Source organism: Anabas testudineus, chromosome 14, assembly GCF_900324465.2.
Source record: "Anabas testudineus chromosome 14, fAnaTes1.2, whole genome shotgun sequence".
NCBI lineage: Eukaryota > Metazoa > Chordata > Actinopteri > Anabantiformes > Anabantidae > Anabas > Anabas testudineus.
The window spans coordinates 12,930,802-12,951,510 of NC_046623.1; the positions used below are offsets into that span (position 1 = coordinate 12,930,802).

Below are 20,709 nucleotides of genomic sequence, written 5' to 3' on the forward strand. Positions count from 1 at the left end.
GGGAATAAGAGAGAGCGAGCGTGTGGTGTCTGTACTCATTGTTCTGACAGCATACTGTGTCTGTGTGTGTTCCTGTGAGTATTTGTGTGTGTGTGTGTGTGTGCTTGTTTTGCTAATGTATGTGGAGCAGATTGAGCTTTAGATGCTCGGAATTAGGATGTTTTTTTTCTACTTATTGCCTTTTTTGTCTATTGCTGTCTTTGATTTCATGGTTAAAGTTATGAATCAGGTAGAGAGAGCGGAGGTTATATTTTTGGGTAATAGGAATGAATGAAAGTCCTTACGTGTGTGTGCGTGTGTGTGTGTGTGTGTGTGTGTGTGTGTGTGTGTGTGTGTGTGTGTGTGTGTGTGTGTGTGTGTGTGTGTGTGTGTGTGTGTGTGTGTGTGTGTGTGTGTGTGTGTGCACGCAGGGGAGCAGGAGTGGGACATGCGTCTATGTGTGTTTATGGATTTTTGCTGTTTTTTGGTACTGAGAGTACCGTCTTACGTAAGCCATTTATGTAGGCTCAGTGAACAGCCAGGCTATGTTTTTGATGGTGACTGCGCTTGTCTGCCTCCCTCCCTCTGTCACACACGTACACAAAAACACACACACGCACATTCCCTCTCCCTAATCTGTCCTCTCTCACTCTCTCTTTCCTGCCCTGTTTACACTGTTAAAAACCATTGAGTGTGATATTGGTCAGCCATCGACAGATACACTGTAATTAGCCTTTTTAATTTCCCATTTAGCCTCTCTGACTCCTGAGTACAGATCATTCAGCCACTGCAGAAATATATGCACATACAATAAACTGCGTCCTGCCCTGCAAGACCCAGTACTATGTAGGGATTTAAGTGGAGAAAAAATGAGCACATTAAGTTTAACTTCACATTCATTTTTGTAAAAAAAAAAACAAACTAGAATTTATGACCTCAGCAACTTCTAGTGTTTCATGTTCGACCAGGAAATACTGTATATGATGTAGAAATAATGTAGAAATGCATTTCACTGTTTAGTTTCTTTGGACCCCTTGCCACTCAGAGAATTATTGCTCCCCCTTCCTGTTTTTGTTCACGCGTCAACTGACAATTGGCTAATGGCGGGTGATACGTTATGCCAAGAATGTACGGACACATTTCCCATACTGAGTACAGTGCAATCATAAAAACGGCTAGCATTTAATTCAAATTCACTGCTGCTGTTTGTTTACCATCATGCATTATATGGGCGGTGAATTGTACGGACTTGAATGTGGCATTTTATGCATTGCAGCAAGGCTTATTTTCACAGAACAGTCGAGCTCTATTGTTAAACTGTCCCTCAATGTGCAAGCTCTTAGACAGGGTTTCTGTGTAATGGATTCTAAATGGTGTCATGCCATCCCAACCAAGCGTGCATGTGAGTCCATTTGTCAACTGATTTTGATTACTATATTGTATGAAACAGAGGGTCTTTGCATGACTTTGCTGATTTTGTGTTACTTGTTTCTGTATACTGCCATTTCACGTAGTCATAGTAACATATTTAGCTGCCAACACAAAGTCATTTAATGCATATTTCGCAATAGGAAGATTGATGGCTTCATCAGATTACAAAATAACCAGCGGTTGTTTAAGAAGAAACACAGGTTTTTCTTTATCTCCTATGCAGGATGAAATGTTTAGCTCTCGTATCAACATGGTGGCCTACTTTTTTTGTGTCGTGAGCAAAGACAGACTCTCGAACTCTTATGTTTAATTCTGCAATTGTCTTTGATGAAAGATTCTGTTTAGACTACGATCCCCAAGGGGCTACATCTGTTGCAAACTTAGCATATATGCTCTACCTGTGGAAGAAAGTAGGTTGGGACACGAAGTGTCACGTCTACATGGGGCATACAGTCTCAAAAAATATTTAGTCTTTCACAGGAGGTATAGAAAAGCAGGGCAAGCACCCCAAACAAACAAGGCCTTTCTCTGCCTCTGACACATTCTTTTGAATGTGAAGAGCTTCTGAATGGCAGCATTATGAGATCACATCGCTGAGCTGGATGATGTGAGTGTGGTAATGGCATGTGTGGTGTTGCACCCAAATACAGTTCACACATCCACAATCCCTCAAATGGGCGCTGAGGTTACTTTCCCTGCCCTCCCCCCCCAGTCTTCATCACTGCATCATAACCTAACAACGGTTTGCATTTGCAACTCAGATTCCATGCACACATGGAATGAGTGTAATAGCAAATAGGACAATGCACCATTGCACAGCACATTATTTAGGGAAATGGGAGAATGAGCACTTAGTATGTCAGGGGAAATTACAGGCAAGGGAATGCACCATCACTTCCCTGTGAGGCCTGTGCAGTGGACTAATCCACAATCCTCATCACGTCTACATGGTGAAATGTTGCCACTGCTGGGAAGCCCACAGCAGTTAACTTTAAGTGAAACACTCTTAAATAATGCCAAGGAAGTGGTTAGAGTACCTAGAGTCAACGAGACCCAAAGTAATCACAAGTTTTATTTATAGAGCACTTTAACTGCAGAATAACAATGAGATTTACGGATTGCACAAAATGATAGGATTGTGACATTGCGTTGGGAGGATGTATGTCTCGTGACTGAAAAGCTGAGTCTAGTTATTTTATATTGACTGTGTCACTTGTGATCTAGACTTTGCAATGGCTTTGCTAAGCAACCATGTAAATTGTTTGGTTAATTATTTATTTATTTATTTACTTATTTATTTATTTTACAAATCAGAAATTAAATAAGTAGCGGACAAATTTAAATTTAGGCCCAACTTGAGTTTTCATTGAACTGCTCAACAAAGCGTGAGCAAAGAAAATGCACTATATTACACTATTTTACACTATTTGCAATTTCAAGGAACCAACAAACCAGATACCAACACTCTGTTAGCAGTATATACCTAACTGCTGCTATTAACATAGCATAAACAGTAGATAATTAGATTACAGCTTTTATAAAGTTAACGTGGCCCCATAGGAAGGAAGGTTTCTTTTTTTTTTTCTTTTTTTTATCAGAGAGGCTGTAAAGATTATATACTGGACTACTGTATATAAGTCGACTCTTTCCTGCCAGCCTTTGCGTGAAACTTCCCTGATTGGCTGTGAGGCCTTTCTTGCCTGTTCTCTTTTACAACCCTTGATGAAATAACTGAGCCACACTGTAATGCAACAACAGTTGTGCAATGTCACAGAGAGGGAAGCGAAAAGGGAAGCGGCTTTGGTGGCATGTGGCACCTGATCACCACCCCATCCCCACCTTCCAACATCCACACACACACACACACACACACACACGAGCATGAGTTGTGAAACTTTTATTATGTCAACTAAGGGCTGAATCTGTGGCAACGTGACACAGGTCTCCCCTCTAACAGATTTGGCAAGACTAACTGGGAGACTCCTTGTGGTTGTCGATGTATGCGGAATCATTTTTGTCTAATGGGTATTAGATTTGTGTGTTCATTCATTTTAATGCTTCCTGGTGTGCGACAGGGAAATGCCACCTTTTAATGTTTGTTTTGTGCAAATTAAACTCCAGCATAATTAAATCAAATCAGGTTAATTGCAAGGTAGAAATAATGTGCCTTTAGATTCTACTGTGAGATTTTGAAGTGGTCCCCTAGTTTAAGTGGTGTTTGTTTAGTTTTTTTTGTTCATAGAAACTATTTTTTAGTGCACACATGGCAAGTTACAGCTGACGTCGAGTGTGTGCCTCCTCTCTTTCCTAACTAACAAGTTCACCCTTTTGCAATCAAAGGGGCCTTAAGATTTATCGCTTTAATTTGGCAGTGAAAATGGCCGATGGTGGCTATTACCACGCAGAGGGCCCCCTCTTAGCACTTAGCTGACTAACTAGAGTGACGGGCATCTGGCTGGGTGGCTGCCTGACTGTGTGCACCCTGGATTTCTATGCACCCACTTTCCTCCCCCTTTTGCCCTATGGTGACCTCACACAACTTCATTCTCCTTGAAGCAAGGCACCATGCAGGCATTTCCTGACAATTTATATCCTTGTGCCACAAGCAGGGGCATGCCCTGTACTAAAATCCTATCCCTGGCCCATTTAGCACACGCCTCTTGGCCTCCCAGAAGACTGGTTTTAGTGTTGCACCACTGTCTGTGAGGCGGAGTTATTACTTGTATTAACCATGCCAGTGTAAAGCTGATTTACAGTACTGCAAGCTGTAGACATAAATGTGTTTTCCTACCTTCCAGGCAGTTATTGGTGTTCATTCATTTTTTTCAACCAGATTAATTTAGTTCAGAATGAATGATCTTTTCCAGGAACACATAGCAGCACACTGACACAGTTGCACATATTCACACTTGGAAGGTGTCGGAGTTTGATCTGAACATGTTCAGCCGGGGGGTTAAATGCAGTTGTAAATTTAAAAGTTGAAACTAACTCACAACATGACAATCACTGAGATGGTTTCCTAATTTTAAAAGCAGGTTCTAATTCATTGCATTGTTAATAGATTTCAGAAATAATTTCAACCTCTTAACTACCTACACATAACATATTTTATGAAATAGTCAGCAGTAATTTAAAGTATGCACAGAACGGACTTCGGCACTCTTTGGAATTATGTGATGTAAAAATGTTAATGTTAGTTTTCTATGGGTACGTGGTTGGGATTGCACTTGTATGGTCATAAAATCGTCCCAGTTGGTCCCTGCAAGGACAATCGATAAGCTTAAATCAATTGATGGAAGAAGTCCAGTGCAGGTTAGCAGAGCCGCCATAGCACATGAAAATAATAATTACAGTTGATCCAACAATGATGAATCAGGGAGGTAAAGAAGCAACAGAGGGACTATGTGATTAATGCAAATGAGGGACATCAGCGGGTGTGTTGGGGGATTCAGTCTACATCTTCACTACATGTCTTGTTCTCCAAAGGTTAAGTGGCTGCTTTTGCCAACTAATGTGGCCATATGCTCATCTGTGCATTTGACATTGGCTTGCCATACGCTCACACTGCAAATTATGCCTCTTGAATATGCAGCCAATTAAAAACATCGCTCACCAGCTCAATGTGTTTAGTTGTAAGTTGTTAAATGGGAATGCATCTTGTGATAGCACAGATGAATCTAAGATGTGCTGGCTTCAAAGGTTGCATTACAGTGGCTTATGATCTTGTCACGCTTACTTGTGCAGCGCACCATCTTTTGCATAACTTGTTGCATAAGCACTATACTGGCAGGCACACTCTGTCATGTACGGTCCGTGTCATTTCTGCTTTTAGTAGGGCTTATTACAGTACAGGCCGTTCTCTAATGTCACTGTGGTTGCAAAACCACACAAGCCATCTCTCCCTGCCTTTTTTTTTTTTTTTTTTTGTCATCTAAGAATTGGCTTCCTGTTTTCATTGTGTTCTCTTTCTCTCTCTGGAGGTGTCGTAACCCAGGAGGCTGTGCCAAGAACAAACCAAGGTCTGGTCGGGAGAGATCGCTGTGTGCTTACACTGGAAACAGACACATGTCTGCACACATGCACACCCGTTTTGCACACACAACATCCAGATGTTAAAATCGTGTGTATGTGTGTGCATCTGTTTGATGTGTGATCTGAATGGCATGTACAGTGCTTATTGCCAAGCCATAAAAACTCATTTGCCTGAGCTTGATCTGATGTGCCCTCCAACTGCACCCTCTATGTGTGCATGCCAGGCTCCTGCCTCTCCTTTTATTGTTGTACAAGGTTGAACACATTCATAAAGTATAGGTGAACATGACAATCCAGACCATTGCTCTAGGGCTGCATACTTGATCTACTTGCTTAAACAGAAGCAAAGTATGGTGCAACTACAGTGGAAGAGTACTGAGCGATTCATGGCTTAGAGTCAAAAGCAGGAATGTATTAGTGTTGTAAATATAGCATGTGTAATTGTGCACACTGTAAACTAATTTCATCTGGGTCTCTAGTTTACACTACGTGTGCACGTGTTCACAATCCTATTGATCTGGAAGTTAAATAAATTAGTGTTGCAGAAAAACTAAGAATAACGTGCTTGTGAGCTATGCCCCCATTTTTATTGAGCATGTGAACTGTCACAAATAATGGAATGTAGAGTAAATTATATATTACAGTGCATCTAAAAATCAATCTCTCTCTCTTAAAAAAAATCCAAAGCTAACCTTGTCTCCTAGAAATTATGTTTAAGTACAACTGCTTGCAACACCAATATGTTTTTGCAGAATTAATAAGCAACAAAAAGAAGCACATAAAAAGGAACAAAGCAATGAGCAAATAGTTTATTGGTTATTTTATGCATTTTTTGTTCAGTCCTTGGAGCTACCTAAATGCAAAGTATGAGTAACTGTTGAATTCATTTTGTTTTGTCTTTACCTTTAGCTTGAAGATGCATTTGTTTTCTCTCCAGTATGGCATATATGTGTGTATGTGTATAGTGTAAGTGTATAATAAGCATCCACTCTCCTTGTCTCTTGTCTTGCAGCTGGTGAGAAGGCTATAGTTTGTGACCAGTGCGGCGCCCAGTTTCAGACAGAGGAATCCCTGGAGGCTCACCGACAGATCCACACCGGTATGAACATATTACATAAACAAAAAGATGATTATCTCGTCATGTTTTCATAGTTTCCACTGGATTTTGTTATTTTAAAATCTTTCAAGAGCCGTTAAAAAACCAAAGGCAAAGCACTTTTCAAACACAGAGGCAATTTAAAATGCTTTACAGCAAAAGAAAAGTAGCAAAACAAAAAAGTAGCAGATGTCCTTAAAGTTTATAACATAATCAGATGAAATTCTGATTCACACTCCCAGTCTGTTCAGCATGCCTGTTGTGTTGTAGTGTGTGTTGTGGTGCTTTGCTCATTCAACCCTCTCTCTGGCTAACTGGAGCCATGGATTGACACATAGATGGATCACATCATCTTGGATTAGTCCCATTCGCCCTAAATCAAGACAGACCCAACAGTAATCAACAAACCGGGAAAACTTGGCAGGCCGACGTTGTTTATCAGTGCTTAGCTATGAAGATGGGAGGATGATGTAGGTGCCAAGATGTAAATAGGAAGAAGTAAATCCCCTTTCAACAGATGTGTGATGGCCCAGAACAGTTTTACTGCTGGTGATGAACTCTTTAATTTGGGAGAAAAGATTGTCTCAAATTTCCCCCACTTCATTATGGAGTTGTTGCGCTTTGGGGTAAGGTTATGTGCTGGAGGATTTGGTGTTTGAGTCCTGTTTGTGAGCTGTATTTTTACTTCTCTCTATCCAGATTTTCACTCCATACAACGTTTTGGACATTGTTTCTAAATTCAAAGTTATTAAACTCTCAAAGTTGCATAATATACACTACTATACTACAAGCCCACTATTGTTAATGGTACAGTTGATTGATATTATTGACTTAAAATGTGATAGGTTGGAGCTACGGAGGACCTATTTGCAGCTTGAAAACAGAAACAAAAGAAATAAGAAATTGAAATTTGCGTGAAGTTGACATTTTGCAGCTTACAGTAGGTGCCACTGGTGGAGAGCATAGAAATAGAAAGGATTCATTCCAAGGGGTGCGTGATTTTGCCAGATAAATTTCATGGCTGTCTGTTCAGGATATTATGAGTGTTCTTGTACACAAGTGAAAACCTTTGGCCTAACAATGGTGTCAGAAGAAACCACTATTCATGCCAAACAAAATCAAAATCAGTGAGAAAAGAATCCTGCTAATTTACATTCAGACCAGAGGCCAAACCCCAAAATAGCCGCACATGATCATTATCATCATTTTGTGTTTTGTCCTTCATCTGAAACTGTGACCTCTAGGCTCCCAACTGCAGCTCCTATCGAGCGGCTTCGCTTTTTCATTGCAGCTTCTCATACCCCCCTACAGTCCTACCTAACACTTGAGAGGGGAAGTTGGGGCAGTGGAGTCAGAATTTGAGGAGGGGTTACTCCTTAGGGGCATGCCCTCAGCCAATCAGCTTGTCTGAGGTAAAGAAGGGTTAAACAAGGCTAATGATGCAACAGCCATAACAGCGGAAAGGAGCACTCTAAATATAGGCATTCTAGTCTGGAACGAATGGAAGGAGTTTTAGGGGGGGCATAGCCAGGGCCAGACGTATCTTTCTGCCAGACAACTGCTCCAGTTGTCTGGAGCAGCAGCAGCAGCAGCAGAAGCAGTAATAGTATAGTAATCATCCATGTGTTCAGCCCCTGTGAGGGGGGATCTGTGAGTTTGAAAAATGGGCTTTGGTAAAATATGACCGCAGCAGTTTCACTTCTCAGTTTCAGTTTCTCTTTCCATGACTTCTAAGCTTCTGTACACCTTTGTTCGGATATTCCCTGTGCAGGATTCAAACACATAGCCTTGTTTTCTATATCTGCTGAATATTTCCTGGATTGTTTTGATCTTCTAAATGTGGTTAGTGTAGAATCTTTTCATTTATTTCATGACAAATTGAGTACCACAAAGTTTTGCCATTTAACTTCCCTGTAAATGGATTGCTTAACACAAAAATAGAGACAAAATCCAATTTGGTCTTGAATTAGTTCTTTGATTTGGTCTTAAAAAAGTTAATTCCAGGTCCCCCAGGGGGGGGTGGTATCATTTGTGGCAGACAGTGTGTTTATTGTTGCCTTGTGCCTCTGAGTGTGCTTGTGTGTCTATGCTATTCCATATGGTGACATTCAAAGGTTAAGTATTATTCATGCACTGAACTCAACAGTAAGCCTCAGGTTAGTCCGTTGGTCTGTTTCCAGCAGAGCGTGATTGATGGCGTGAGAGTTAGAGAGGTAAACAAACAAGACTATTTCTGTGTCTCGCACCCATTTTGGGGAGACTTATTATGAACTCACTTACATTGCTTAGTGGAAGCTACTTGTAGGTGAAACGTCTTAGTCAATGGTGGATCGTACTGGAGTACGTGATATTAATAGGTGTTCCTAATGTTTCGCCCCCCTCATTTATGTAAATAGGCCAAACTGTACTGTATTATAATATTATATATCATTAGAGATGTGCGTGCGTGTGTGTGGAAAATGTAAGTCATGATAGTTCAGCAGAATATACAGCCTTAAACAGAACAAAAGCAACTACGCCACATACTAACACAGCTCCACTGGACAGCACTGTGTTGAATCAGTTTGAACTGGAAAGCTAAACAAACATGAATTTATTTATACAGAAATGTCTGTGTGTACAGTACCCAAGACGCAAAACATCAGAGAAGGCGTGTGGTGGGAGCAGGGGGTTACTGTTGGCCATCAAAGCCAGATTTGATCTCTGCCTGCCTCTTGGCAGCGCTTCAGCCCTTGGCTAATGTTCTCTGATGACAATATTTGGCCTCTGAAACTGTGGCTGTTTCTTGCGGCTTTGAATGGGAACTATTGTCGCATCTCGTCTGTCGGACTGATCAGCTGCGCTCTGACTCAACCTCTGTCTCATTCTCACTTTATATCTGTCTTCTCTTGCTTTTAGAGGAGCTGCCCCGTGTTTTGTACGTCACATAAAAACTCTCGCTCATGGGAGGTATAGCAGCAATCCAAAGCCAATGGATAGTTTGGAGGCCGTTGAGGCATTCCTGAAGTTGTTGTCATTCCTAACGGACACGCTCTTTTGCATCAAGCTGTGGGTAGGAAAGGGGTGGGGGTACTAGTTGACATGCCAGGGAAACTAGCAGCAGAACATCATGTGGTTGTTTTTTACCAAGTGAATCCATGCAAACAGACATGCACAAACAGACACTTCAAACTATCCCGATTTGTTGGCAGCGTTGTGCAACACATACTGTACAAACAAATAAATCCAGGAATGCCTGCGCTCAGGAGCCGAAGTCACGTGTGAGTTGCATTTTATCCACTGACGACTAATTTTTGTCACATATTTTCCCAAATTGGATGGCATCACATCAGAGGCTTTTTCTCTCTAAGCTGGAACTCGCCTTTAGGCTTTTGTAAGCAAAGAAGACAGTCTGCCTGACTTTCACGGGGCTCTCATCCTTAAAGAAAAACACTGCTGTCATTTAGAGTTGTAGCCCATTTACCACTGCCTCTGTATCATGTCCTCCTAGGCAGCCTGCATGTAAGGCTATGCTTATGAGGATTTCCTGGTGGAGACTCCTATTTCATCATGTGACTATCATGTGATTGACAGGAAGCATGGCATAATATACTGTGCATGCTGATATGAGACCACCCCAGCCAGCATTTTAATTTTGGAATACTGCCTAGGGAAGTGTGACGGGCAGTGAGCGGCTTCCTATCAAACGGAAAAGGAAAAACAATACTAATACCTGCAGTTATTCTGAACTGATACAGCAAATCAGATGAAATTTGTTGAGGCCAAATGTTAAAAACTTTAGGTTTGGTCGTGGAAATTCTCTGAGCTACATTCAGCATATCAAACAAACCAAAAAAGACACTTTTAATCTAATAATACTATTTTTTTAACATCAAGGACAAGAGTCCTTCAAATTCCTAAATGTATAATACGAATTCTGCTGTTGCAAGGCTCGGTAAAAATTCAAGGAGCTTTTTATTGTTTCATATAGTTATTGTTGAATTCAGTCAAAAAGTCCTCAAAAGTCAGTATGTCTTACAGAGAACCTGTAGCTGCCCTAAAGTGCTGTAAGCTCTGTCATTTCGTCTTTGTCGTATCAGCTTTAATCTGTTCCCAAACCTGTTTTAATGTGGATTCAGTCCCACACCATAATGTCATATTGTGAAGCTGTTGTGCTCATTTAAACACGGCCAACTCCAACGTGTCATTTTCACATTTGCATTTCCAGTAAGGCAACTCCCCATCAGCTGTGAGACAGTTCTGATCTCTGAGATGTTGTTTTCCTCTCATTCTGTCTGTGTCGATCTGCATCTTTCTTCTTATTATTACCATAATTTAGAGCTCTTGTACTTCATCGGTAAAGCCCAACCACGCTCGTGTTCTACTTGATTAAACTGGAGCTTTCTGCAGAAAATCAAAGGTTCATGTGAACAGAGAAAGTGGCTCCCAAACAAAAACATAAGCAATAATTTGAAATTAACAATCTTACTTTTTTGCATTTTACACACCAATCTGAACTGTATATCCACAACGTCCACACTCTGTAATTTGAATTAAAATCTGTGCATTCCTCCTCCAGGCTAGGGCCACAGTCTGTATAAGCAGTTGCCTGTTATTCAGTGTGAGAAATGAGTAGCTCTTGAAACGACAGGGGACTTCAGTCCATAGGCCTCGGAAGAGTTTGTTGTCTGACTGTTGGTGTTCCTGTTTATACATGAATCATCTCCATGTACACACACACACAAGGAGCGCTGCCAGAGAAAATCCACATATAATAGGAGGGGGAGGCTGCACTCTTTTCTTTTACTTTCTTTCTCTCTTTATCTCCCTACGTCCTTTTTTTAACAAAGTCTTGTAATACAGGGAAAATATGCAAACCATGGAGTGGCAATAGTGGGTTTAGCCAGTGGGAACACAGCGTGATTCCAGCAGGCCTCGGCCACAGAGTAAACACTTTCTTTTCTCAAGCCAGAAATAGTTTGGCTGGAGCGAGAGTGGCGGAAAGGGAGGAAGGGAGAAAAGGAGGAGAGACAGAAAATGAGAAAGAGCAGAAGGAAGAAATGGAGTACAACAATGATAGGATGGTCTGGGGAAAAAAGCTCTTTTTAGTCATATACATGTAATTTTGTTTGTTTCTTGTTTGTTTTTTTCTTCCTCAAAGTGTTTACGCTGGTGGCCTAGCAATCAGTTATCTTCAGCACACACACACACACACACACACACACACACACACACACACACACACACACACACAGTCCAGTCATGTCACTCAAGCAAATTAGGCAAATGGCAGTGCTGCACAGGGGTCACGTCAAAAGTGTCGATTGTCTCAATCACATTAGTCCAGCACTGGCATCTGTTTAGCATTTAGTTAATTGTGATGTTATTAAGTTGTCAGTGAGCATTAGGGTGGCGATAAGCAAAGCAAATATTCTTCCAGCCCGGGCAGGCTGTGCTACACGTGTGTTGCTGGTATACACACTAATCCACACACATATATGAATATACAAACACACAGCCCCCTGGACCCAGGATGTGTGAATGTGATTCTACTGATCGCTCTTAACTCTTGTTAGCTGTTAGAATGTAATTATCACTGCAAAGATATGTATGAGGCATTTTGGCCCAACGCGGCTCGTCGCTAAAGGGCAGATGTGCATTAGCATTATGACTTCTGATCACAAAATGTTAGCATGGTGAGCTTCCTGTCAGTGTCATCTGGTGAGTCAAAATGCTGATTAGCACCATCCTAGTGCTCATCCTTTCAGCATCCCACTCATAATTGAGCAAGCTGTCTGCGGACGAAGGCAGATTATCCATCTGTCCGTCTGTGCCCGGCTGGCCAGGGAACTTGCACGGGGCATTTTGGGTCACAGCCGGTATCAGGTGCCCCGCACACGATGCCAGGACAACACAGTACTGAGATGTACAGAGATTTATGTATTTACCTGTTTGCGTCAAACAAACAGAGATGTGATCAATGACTCTGGCTCTAAATTCATACAGTTTGTTATTACAGGTTGTACAGTATTTATTTACTGTCAAAATGTTTGTAAGATGATCATTTAAACCCCCCCAGTTCATTTTACTTCTGTCTCTGCAAACAAATACCTCTTGCTTCTTATCTCCTTCCATCTCGCTCTCCTTGGCACTCACTCTCACTCACCTTCCCAAATAAGAAGAGTACAAGTGCTCACAGACACCATCGGTGGCTAAATTAAATCAAGCGGGACTAGCTAGACTACAGTCAGTTCTCCTGCTCCTAACCTCCTCCTTCTCCCTCAGCAAACAAATTTTTCCCCAGATAAGATCTAAATGAGTTTTTCCAGGCGGAGGAAGATGCTCCGTTTGGCTGATGAATACTGTGTGTGGCTGCAGTGTGACCAACACCCAGCAGTAATCATCCACCACGGCCATAAGTGTTATGCACAGCGGCCTATATGAATAGGGGATGTGTGGTTTGTGTGTAAATGAGATAAATGTGTGAATGAGAGTTGGCGCTGCTACATTCCCCTGCACCCAGCTTCATTCATTGAGAAATACCCAACTGGGCCCCTGCACTGCAGAGCTTCAGTACGGAGGCTTAGTGTCATGGTGGGCACAGTTGTATTGAGGCATCGCCACAGGAAACCATGGGACAACAGCATGTCAGGGAGGGAGGTGGTATTCTTATAGCGGGGAAATAGGTGGGTGGGATCCAGTAGCAAATTGGTATGTCCGTAGTGTTGCAACAGTCTGGCTGCGGGAGAATCCCCACATGGATGGATCATTGTAAACCAGAGACATCAGCCACACATCCAGAGACCAATAAAATGATGTGGTATGGGCAGTGGAAGGGTGAGTAGGGGGAGCGGATTATAGACTCCCAGAGGGTTCTGCGATTCACAGGCCATAAAATGGAAGTCAGCAGGACACACTGCAAATCTGGCCAGCCAATAACCACCATCCCCTTCCTCCCTCTTTCGACCCTGAGGATGTGTTTCAGCTGTACGTCACAATGCAACCCCAGTGAGCACGTCCCATTGTCGGACGATCTTAACTCCCCTGGATGCGGCTTTTCTCCCCTGTTACATTTGCGTGTCAGCCACTGCGGCTTTGTTCGAGATCTGCTTGCTAGAAAAAAGCACAGATAAGGAAAGAGACGGGAACAGTAGAAATCAAGGAAGGCCTTTGCCATCCGGGGAATAAAAAGGCCGCTTTTGTCAGGAGGATCCCTACCTTCAGATATCCCATCGCATTTTAACCTTGGCAAGCCGAGGACTTTGAATATAAAAGGATTCGCCCCAGAGAGTGAAAGAGAGAAAGAGATGTGGAACACTGGCCCCATGTCAACAATAGACAGGGTTCTTTTGTCCACAGTGTTATTTGAATTAAATCTCCCTCTGTAATTAGATTGGAGCTGTTTGTGGACATCTTAGGAGAGCGTGTCAGTGTTAAAACAGAAACACGCAAGGGCCTTTTTAATTTACAGTGCAAATACCTTTCGATTAGTGCGGAGCGAGAGAGAGAGCGAGAGAAGGGGGAATAGGCACTGAAGAGAAGGGACAGTAGAAGAGTCTTTCAATCCTTTTCTTTTTGTTGTTGATTGAGAGCCGAAAGCGCTTCGAGCAGCTCTCTTGTGTTCCTTAAATGTGAAGCAAGGAGATTAGTGCAAGCACTTCCAACTTTTCATCTCAAACATTGTTTTACTCGAGCATATTTTGTCAGTGCCTTCACCACTCCAGCTCCTCGTGGTGCATCTTAGGAGAAGAAATGAAATCTCCAGCCTCTGCTCATGCACCCCATGCAAACCCTTTCCGTCCCTGTCTGTCTGACAGCCCCCTTAATGGCACCGAGCAGCCAGCTAATGAAAATGGCCGTTGATCCTCACTCCAAGTATGTCTCTCAGACTCATATAAAAGTTAATGTACCCGTGACAATGACATTCAGAAGACCGTTTAGCTTTGGACAAATGCTGAATTTCTTGGTGGCAAGAGCAGCCGGGCACACAGAAATATCCTTTTACACTGCGTGCAGCTCAATCAAAGGGCACTTAGCAGTGTCATATTGATTATAGGAGCTTAACCCCCGTCAATCTCTGATGGGTCATTTTGGCAGCCTTCCCGTAAATGGCTTCAATGAATAGGACTGCCTCAACAGGAAGAGAGGGGTTCCCTCATCTGAAGTCAGTTTGATGTTAGAAGTGATCTTTGTTTATCAGTGGGATACGGTGTGTATGTCGGTCTCTCCCTGTGTCTTGTGGCAGGAGAAAATTTGTAAGAAAAGACAAGCACACGTCCTGGACAAAACCAGTTGTGTGCTGAAAATGACATTTAGATGTGATTTCAGCACCCAGTTGATGAGCTGATGTTATTCCTGTGTAAAGGAAGTGAGCTGCACACAGTTTAGATGACTTTACGTTGTTTTTAGTATGTTATATTATCAGAACAGAAGAACTATAGGGAAAGTGTCCAATGGTTTTAAAAGTATTAACAAAGATCCAAAAGAACTATTTTATTTTTATGCATTTAAAATTACTCTAAATAAGAATTCCAAGTGAAGATTATGGCCAGATACTCTACTCATGATATTTTTGATATATATATGAGTAGCTCCAGGTTTAGGTCTCACTCATAAATTCACTGGTGAAAAGTTTGCATCTTGTAGATTTACCACACATCTCGTGGGATTTACATTTCTGTTAGCTTCTAAAATAAATTAAAGTGATTTACTGTGCCTAGATCTCCAGACACTCATTGTTTCCCCATTTATTTCAGTGCAGTTTGCTACCCTTTAAATCCAGCTGCAGTGTTTCTTGAACACTGCAGTTTCTTGATTTTACTATGAAATGTAAATTATTAAGATACGTAAAGTATTTTCATTACTACGAATTGTCTGGTTTTACTGCAAATTGTCTTAAGTTATATCAAATTAAATTATACACAAATGCATTTGTTTGATAACTGCTGGAAGTGGAAGACACATACAGCACACACACCTAATGCAAAAAATACTTACTGTGCACGCTATTTGTCACCTAACTTAATGAAATTTCATGCAGCTTATTTAAAGTATGTGCTGGATGAGTGACCAAGATGTTACAGATGTGCGCTTCCCCTGAAACTCATTTGCATATAATAATAGTGATGGCATAATCTGATGATTATACTGTACATTCTCAAACATGAGCCCATGTTGTTCAGCTGATGTGCACAAAACGACATCTCTGTTTTCGTATCTATAGAAGAGTGAACGTCCAACATTTCCAGCTGAATTTGGCCCCTTGAAGACCATTATGCTAGAACGGAGCAGTTGCTGGACTTTTAGATAGAGAGGGGTGAAACAGAGAGCAGTCATTGAGTTGGGTTTGTCTTGGAAGTAGCCTGCTAGGACAATACTCCGAAAGGGAACTCAAGTGGGACCCATTACACCCCACCGAGGGCAGACTCTTATCAGTTAATAGCAGGTTTCCCTCAGAGAGCAGATTGTTTTGATAGATGGCACCTGGTCAAGCTTTTGCAACCAGTCACAAAACAAACCACTAGTGTAGACTAGAACTGTTGTGGGAGGAAACGAGTAAAACAAGCATCCTGTGAGCTTTTTGAAAGTCCTGTCATGTTTGCTCAGGTCTAATTTTTAGAGTGAATTGTTGTGTTTTTTTAACTAAAAAGTTTCAGGCCCATATTGAGGAACACTGAAGATAATGGCCTGAACGATCTCTGCTGCTATTTACAACTATTCCTGCTTAAAGCTGTGATAAACAGGGGGCACGGTGAGATAATGTTGAAACCGTTTCAGGCTGCACCAATAAAACAAATCTTTGACAGTAAGTGAAAATTCAACTTCAACTTCAGTCCAACATTTCTAAATAACTTATAGATGTGATAAAACACAAATGCTCTTTAGCCAAAATGCATGTGTCTTAAACACAAGAGCGGGCTTTGAATAAAGTGACCCTAATCGAAGTGAACCTCGCTAGCAGAGAGAAAGGAAAAGAAAGCTTTATGTGAGGTCATAGTTAAAATAAATATCTCGCAGGTCATTTATAAATATTATCTATTTTGTCTGTCCTGAATGGGTTCAACAAGATCCATGACTCTTATCTCACTGAAGAGCCTTTGTTTATAATCTGACTTGTCCCTGATTTAAGGTTAAATACTGTGAAGGACCAGGAAGCTTGAATGCCTTTGTTTATCTTTTCAAATTACTGGAAAGATGGTGATGTGAGCCTTGACGTCAAACGATGGCCCTGCCATCAGTTGTGTCTAAACAACCAATGCAGATTAAAGTTGAATGGGATGTACTGTAAGCATGTTGAATATTTAAATTACACATAATGAAAAGAATTTGAACAGCTGTGTATCTTTCATGGATATGAAAGGTTAGAATGAACTGCAAACTAGTGTCGAGCCCCGGTTTATTTAGGAGACTTGCAAATATTTGATACTGGGAATTATTATTGTAAATTAATTATATTAAGTCGGTGATCGCTTTGCACCTTTGCTTGTTTGCTGCCCCCCATTCCCACTCTCTTGGCTCTTTTATGTAAATGTTCTCTTAAAAATTAATTTAGCATTTAATTATGTATTTATTCACAAGCTGGCAAGTCTGGCAAAGTCTCTGTGGTTTCAGCAACACACACCTAAGTCAGCAGCCAGCTGTCTTCTCTACACTGACCTTGACAAACTTTCACAGCCCAGGAGCAACAGTATTATTTAACACTATTATTTAAGAGTCGTCTGCACCGCAGTATAAGTACAATAAGTACAATAACTGCAATAACAAATAAAGCCAATCAAGGGGCTGGATGAAACCAAAATAAAATGAAGGCACATAAATTTTCAGTGTGTTTAAAAACATCAAATTTGATGTTTTTAAATGGAATGAAAGTTTCAGTAGAGATGTTTGAATGTCTAAGCTAATGTACTATTGAAACTTAAATAAAAGCACATTTAATTTGTCACAACTGGGCACATTTAAAATGAACCGCTCCAGTGAAAAGACTTGTTAGTGTAGAGTTCAGAAATCAGCCCCACAAGCATTGGGAAAAAAATGTAGTTGTATTGTTTACAGATTTCTTGAAGGTTGTCCTAAATAAATAAGTTTTTTTTCCAAAAACAAGATCCAAATTAGACGTCAACTGAAGAAAGTGAGGCATAATACTACATGGAAAAACTTTAAATTGCTTCTTCATTGTCACTTTAAAAACATTAATTGAAAAGTTATTATTAGTAGTAGCTATTACATTAAGAAAAATATGTAGCTGCACTCTGAAACATGCTTATTTTGAATAATAAGTGGAAGTTGGACTAAAAAACTTCAAAAATGCAGGTAAAATCAAGTCATAAAATGTTCAGGGCCTATTGAGTGAGTCTTTATCGGCTGTTTTTAATTATTTGACATTTTCTTCATTTTTGGCATCACTTTTTTTATCAGAAGAAGAATACTAAGAGCTTTTATTAACAACAGAGGTGTTTACTGTAAACCGAGCGTAGGAAATTTAAGAAGTCTTTTATCCCTGAGAACAAAAAAAGAAAGTCATGGGGAAATCAGTCCAAATACTTTGGCTGCTTTGATTAAAATTCTGGATTTTTTTATTTATTCTTTTTAAAGAAAAGGCAAAATGATTTTTATTTGTTGACTTACATAGTGAAGAGACAATTAAAAGGTGAATGGAGATTACTTATTACCGCATTACTGACACTTACGTTTAATGTGGGCAAAATGAATGAAGGAGGAATTTGACAAGGATGAGGATGGATTGAGTATATTCTTTACAGGAAAATCGTGACCAGTTAAGCTTTAATTTCTGAACCCCCCTCACCCATGGCCAAAAAAAATATCCTGCAAAGGAATGTTTGGGGGTGGGTCGGCTGGTCCGACTGTGGTGTCCTCCTACAGTCCGGCTGACCACCAGGCTCTGGGAGGTGATTGATTGGGTGGTGCTGGAGCCACCGAGGACCCTTTCTGCAGCTTTAGAGGTTAGGGGTCACCTCTTCTGCAAATCTGCTTCCTTTTGTACAGTCGCAACACCAAGAGAGTAGTGTCACATCACCCCCTTCTCTTTTCTACCCCCCGTCCCTCCTCCCTCTTGTCTTCACCCTGGGAAAATGGGGGAGGCATCAATTAAATCTTTTCTCTCTTTCGCTTCAGTTCTCTCTGTCTTCTGAAGTTGTTCCATTTAAAAAAGCAAATTCTTTAGGTTTAAATGCAAAGAGGCGATCTTTGTTAAGGTTTCCTCAGAATAAAACTGATGATAATGGAGCATGCAAGCTGTTGTAGAAACACTCCTTAATGGATTACTTAAGCAAGCAATTAGCAGTACACCAGCAGCCAGATCTCAGCATCGAAATGGTTTAAAATATGTGTCAGTTGTAATGATCCTATGCGGCAATTACTCTTGTTAATAGATTGATGTGAAACTGGTTGTACTGAGACATTTATATAATGCAAAAAGCTTCTTTCTCCCGTCGCTAGTGCTGTTGACAAGATCTCAAACTAGACTCTGGAATGCTTAAGCTGTGATGTGTAATCTACCCCCTCCACACTCACATGTAATCAAAAACTAAACCAAAATCAAAACATCACCGTTTGATTTAAACTTCTTGATTCAGAGGGGAAGGGGAGGGAAAAGTTTTTTGCTTACTAGTTGTCTTCCAATATCAGAGCAGGGAGAAGCTCTGTAATGTAATCCTTTGATATTTAGCTGGTCCGAAGGGTTTGCTGAGGGATAACATTGCAATTCAGAAAATGCGACTGGTCCTTGGCCCTCAGGGGCCAAGCCTTTGTGGTCACAGGACCAGGATTACACTTTAACCCCCATGACCACAAGCAGCCAGCTCCCCCAACCCCCCTAGCTAAGGCCTGGGGTCAGGTGAAAGGCCAGGAATCTTAAACAGGGTAGAAAAGGAGGGAAAAGGGAAAAAAGAGAAAGTCTGTCCTTTAAAAATCTCAAAATGCCGCGCTGTGACCCACTCCTGGATTTCAGTTGTCTTCCTGAATAACGTAGTTTGTGCTTTGTTCCTCTCCAGTAAGTACATGAAAGGTATTTACAGCCCCCGCAGAGTAAATATAAGATACCAGGTTTAGCCTGAACTTTGATTCAAACTCTGACAAGATGATAGACAAAACTCCAGCTGCACAGAAACAAATGAGGACAAGACGCAGCATGCTAGAGAAATCGAGAAAACTGTAAACCTCTGCAGTGCCGCCATTAATCAAAAAGAAATATGTGGCATAAGGTGTGATTTGTCACAAAATCTGCTTTGATTAGCCCCAAGTTTTATTGCAGAGCATATGAAAATACAGTGTCTGCATCTCATGTTTAACTAATAACGGGGATCGACGTGTCTGCATTGACACCTATTGTCAGCCAGAGGCGTCCATTGTCTGGCATGTGTGTTTGTTGTCACTGATAGAAAGTTGAACATAGTTTAGGTTTTAGTTCAATAAAGCATATGTCACCATGCATTAACATCACGGCAGCATCTGTAGTTTATTCCCATTTGCCATAGAGTCTAGTCTCTCAGAATGTTTTTTTCAAATGAGCATAAGGTATTAAAATGCAGATTACGCGCTCTGCTCTGGAGAACTGTGGGAACTACAAACCACAAAATCATTACATAAAGATGGGGTATTTTAAAACAGGTGGAGGACTGAAGTGTGTTAGTTCAGATTCTTTATGGTAAGCTCTTGATGTTAGTCGTCACACGAGTAAAGAAAGTCGTGTTCACATCATTTTTGTCGCCGGCACACCGTCAGTGTTTTCCAGTCGTGCTCATTTGATCAAATTTGACCAGGGAGTGCAGGTTCTGCTGCTACGGACCGGCCCGTCGTGGCTCCGCCATCACAGAAATGCCGGCTCTGTTTCTCTGGGCTGCGTGCGTTCTCTCCTGACCACCCAAGTATGTGAGCAGAGGTTGTGTTTGCGTCTGTTGTGCGGCGCTGTCGAGTGTGTCAGTCAGCTTGTTCGCAGGCTTCCCAGATGTACTGAGGAAGCGATGGGGTCAAGGTGGGAGAATACCCCCCCAACAAAAAAAAAAAAAAAGTGTGAATTTATAGCTGCAAGTCTGGGTCAGAGAGCTAGTGGTCTCTCCCTCCCACACGACACTATAATTTCCTGGGCTCTGTCCAGGGAGAAATATGGCCTGAAGACACAAAGGAAGAGCTAAAGATAGAGACGGAAAGTGGCAACACAGCGAGATGAGGGAGAC

At 41.3% G+C, this 20,709-nt stretch overlaps 1 protein-coding gene across 1 annotated transcript in view; it reads left to right on the forward strand.

Annotated features, from left to right (window-relative positions):
• zbtb16a (zinc finger and BTB domain containing 16a) overlaps positions 1-20,709 on the forward strand; it is a 119,678-nt gene that overhangs the window by 67,929 nt on the left and 31,040 nt on the right. Inside the window, exon 4 of the mRNA XM_026371258.1 lies at positions 6,455-6,541. Coding sequence (XP_026227043.1) covers positions 6,455-6,541 — 87 coding nt within the window. The remainder of the gene's footprint in view (positions 1-6,454; positions 6,542-20,709) is intronic.